The following is a 4,047-nucleotide window of genomic DNA, read 5'->3' as shown; positions in this document are numbered from 1 at the left end:
CCCGTGTCAGACGTACAGCCGCAATGCTCCGATGTTTGGCCCCATAGCATTATAGCGTGACAGTGTTTTAGCGATAGTAAGTGTACACAACAATCATTTGAGGTCAAAAAATAGCAAATACCATTCATATAGCTGCAAAAACAGTTCATTTCATTTTCCTGACATGAGAGGGAAGCAAAGACAGACGGTGAGGGCAGAAATGGACAGAAAGAGAAGGACTTATAGGAATACGAAGTGTGCATGTTCCGATATAGGCATGTGATGCTGGGTGATATCCGTTTTATGTTGCACTCTCAGCCATTTATCTTCCCCTCCCCCTCCTTATCTCTACCAGAGCCCCCCCCCCTCCCTCACATCTCCCTCCTTTTCCAAATTTCATGAAATGCTCCACAGTCGTCATGACAACCCTCAGCTGGTCAGAGGCAGGCAGGCAGGCAGGCAGGCAGGCAGGTGAATTCCTCCGCCATCACAACAGATCGCTGTGACCAGATGCTGAGTTGACACTGTCTGGAAAAGCAGAGGACAGCAGAGATGCCTGATTATTTCTGAGTAATGAATTGATCTGATCATTAAATGATACATTCATGTTGGAATTTGACAACATGAATGCATTCAATTACTCAATGAACAACTGGTTTGTGGTAAATATTCACAACATCCAACATCCACAAACACATATGGGTGTATACACACACACACACACACACACACACACACACACACACACACACACACACACACACACACCATGCCGTTTTCATAGAAAACACAAAGAAACACAAACTCGCACAGAAAGAAAGAGAGATAAAGACAAATACCAGAATAGTCCAAGGATTTGTTTCTGTTCTGTGGTAGTCTAGGTTTTTTCACAGGTGGTTTGCGATTTGGGGGCTTCTCCAGATTATTAGGGCTTTCCCTGTCAGTGCCTGGGGTAGATGAAGACAGGAGATACAAGGTGATAGTGGCCCAATCTCAAAAGTCTTTCCTCGATTCCTCGCGTCCTCTCTCCTCGCCTTCTTCTCAAAACACATTGGAGGACCACGGGGACAAACCTCAGTTGTTCTCCTCCGATGTGTTATGAGAAGGAGGAGAGGAGAGAGGAGGCGAGGAATTGAGGAAAGACGTTTGAGATTCAGCCAGTGAGTGATCAAGACACACACACACACTTACACACTCACACACATGTGGACGAATACACGCAGGCTTAACTCTTGGATGGACGGACAGAGAGACAGAGAGACAGAGAGACAGAGAGACAGACAGACAGACACACAGATACACAGACAGAGACAGAGAGACAGAGAGACAGAGAGACAGACAGACAGACAGACAGACAGACAGACAGACAGACAGACAGACAGACAGAGAGAGAGACACACAGACAAACAGACAGACAGACAGACAGACAGACAAACAAGATGACAGGTGTACATTATGTATACCTGTGTCACACGACATAGCTTTTCTGTTCCTCTGTGGTTTCACGGGGGCTTGAGGTCGATTTCCCTCCTCGCCTGCACACCATTAAGCACACATATGACACACACGGACATAATAACTACAGAAATCTGTGTGATGAAACGGACAATGAATGTTGGCTGCATGAGCTAATGTTTACCTTGACTGACAGCTCTGTCAGCCAATCCCAGCACTGGCTTGTTGGTGGCACATGGAACTGGAGGCAGGAAGCTCCTGTCTAGGTCAGAATCTCTTGGAGAAGTCACATAGGAGGATGTCTTTGGCTGTCAGCCAGCATCAAAATAGGGTAAAGAAAACAAGCATGAGGTAGAAAGTTTTATACAGGGTGTCAATATATCAAAAATACTGTGTGTAAGCACAGAACAACATATCTATCTATCAGGTATACACATGAAAAGTTTCGTTGCAAAACACTATATCTACCATTTCCAATAATGTACTTTCTCTTCTATAAAATTATCTTACATAATAATCATTTTAATTTGGAATCAGTCTTGAATTTTTGACTTTTAACAACAACAAAAAAAATCACATGTACAAAAAAAATGCTTTTTTTGGAATGAACCTCTTTACATATTCACATAATCATAGTCAGAATAGGCAATATAACCACCTTTTCAGGAATGGGAGGTGGTTGTCCCTCTGTGTCTCTGCCTCTTTCTCTCTCTTTCTTTTCCAGTTTTCCACCTTCCCTCTCTCCATCTGCTTCCTCCTCCGCACCTGAAGATTACAAATAGATTCAATAATTTATTAATATCAGCCTCTAATTAGTGATACAGATTCATCCAATGAGCAGACAGTGATCATTTCCAGTGAGGGGTGCAGTACCAGAGCTATCCTGTAGATGTCTCTGTCTCAGTTTGGCCAGACTGGGTTTGCTGCTTTGTGGAGGCGGGTCTGGTTTACATGCACTTGTAACAGCTCGACCAGGGGTAGGAACCACCCCTCCTCCTCCTCCTCCTCCGCCCCTCCACCCCTCGACTTGTCCACAAGCAGTGTCTGAGCGCAGATGTCTGTCCACCTGTCTGTCCACCTGTCTGTCCACCTGTGTGTCTATGTACTTTTGTCTGTCTGCTGTGGTTGCCTCAGTGTTCTTCTGGACGTCTGTCTCTCCTTTGGGAGAGGGCGTCCTGTCTGTAGGGTATGGAGGCAGGGGCCTCTGAGCTAGATGGAGTCCCTGGAGTTGTCTGTCTGTCTGTCTGGTCCCTGACTGCCGACTCTCTATCCACTGTCTGTCGATCTGTATGTCTGTCGGTCTGCCCTCGGCCCACGTCCGGTCTGTCTGTCTGTCTGTCTGCCTGACCGTCGTCCACTGCCTATCGATCTGTCTGTCGATCTGTCTCTGCGTGTGTCTGTCCACCGTCCACTGTCTCTCAGGGTGCCTGTCTGCCATCTGTCGGTCTGCGTGGTGCCTGCTCTCCGTCCAGTATCGGTCCATCTGTCTGTCCGTGGTTGTTCTTCCCTCAGCGGACCACGCTTTGCTTGACAGTCTGTCGTCCGCCCACTGCCTGTCCGTCTGTCTGTCCGTCTGTCTGTCCGTCTGTCGGTCCGTCTGCCGGTCCGTCTGTCTGTCCGTCTGTCTTCCTTCTGTCCACTGCCTGTCTGTGTGCTGCCCTTCTGTCCATTGTTTGTCCATTGTCTGTCTTTCTTCTGTCCACTGTCTGTCTGTTTCGGCAGGTCGCTCGAGCTCCGTCTCTGGTTCAGATCTCTGTGAAAACACACAAGGGTCAGACTCACAAAACTACTTGTCAATAAAGGTGTATACAATGAATTATACATACAAAATAATGATAACAATGAATGATACATAATCAATTATAATCATAATATATGCTATGTAGCTGACGCTTTTATCCAAAGCGACTTACATTGCAGTGAGTGCATACATTTCAGTATACATGGTCCCAGCGGGAATCAAACCCACAACCTAAGCGTTGTTAGCGCCAAGCTCTACCAACTGAGCCACAGAGGACCATACATAAATACAGTATGTGGTATTTACTGTGGACGATGTATAGTAACATGTCAACTGTACCTGTTTAGATGAGTAAAAAGGGTGTTTGCTGGCCCCCATGCCAGGATATGGTATGCCCTGCACCGGCTCCTCCCCCCTCTGCTCCTCCGCCTTCCCGTTGGCTCCCTCCCCGGGAGATCCCAACCTCGCAGCGGAGCGGGGGGGCTGCAGCAGCGTGTATACATTCTCAGTGGCTGTCCTGGGAAATAGAACAGAATCCAAAACGTTACATTACTGCGGAACGCCATTTGGAAATGTTGGTTTCTGACTTTGAAGAGGGTAGTGGTCAGAGGAACAAGCGTTGGTGTGTCCGTTTAGATTTGGATAATAAAGAGTACTTTGGCACGAGCTGGTTAGGCTTTCTAAAATAGCAGCAGAGGATGATAGAGGATAGAGAACCTGATCTTGGGACCAACATGGGAGTATGCCAGGAGAGGCTGGTGGAGGCAGAAACTGTATATGTGTATCTGCAATCCATGATCATCTGTATTGGACCAACACAGTGTTTCTATCCATATTCATCAGGTGATATCATCACATCATATTGGCACCCT

At 46.8% G+C, this 4,047-nt stretch overlaps 1 protein-coding gene across 1 annotated transcript in view; it reads right to left on the bottom strand.

Annotated features, from left to right (window-relative positions):
• Positions 1–466: 466 nt before the first annotated feature.
• Positions 467–4,047, bottom strand: part of LOC310806327 (capping protein, Arp2/3 and myosin-I linker protein 3-like) — a gene marked incomplete at both ends in the record, with an annotated part of 29,281 nt that continues 25,700 nt past the window's right edge. The window contains 7 exons of the mRNA XM_083672379.1: positions 467–507; positions 819–926; positions 1,443–1,514; positions 1,619–1,742; positions 2,093–2,199; positions 2,308–3,187; positions 3,515–3,692. Of these exons, the coding sequence (XP_083528505.1) occupies positions 467–507; positions 819–926; positions 1,443–1,514; positions 1,619–1,742; positions 2,093–2,199; positions 2,308–3,187; positions 3,515–3,692 (1,510 nt within the window). The remainder of the gene's footprint in view (positions 508–818; positions 927–1,442; positions 1,515–1,618; positions 1,743–2,092; positions 2,200–2,307; positions 3,188–3,514; positions 3,693–4,047) is intronic.

The sequence above is a fragment of the Argentina silus genome, assembly GCF_951799395.1.
Source record: "Argentina silus genome assembly, chromosome: 6".
Classification (NCBI taxonomy): domain Eukaryota; kingdom Metazoa; phylum Chordata; class Actinopteri; order Argentiniformes; family Argentinidae; genus Argentina; species Argentina silus.
The sequence above is the reverse complement of the archived record's forward strand: the minus strand, read 5'-3'. Positions and strand labels throughout refer to the sequence as shown.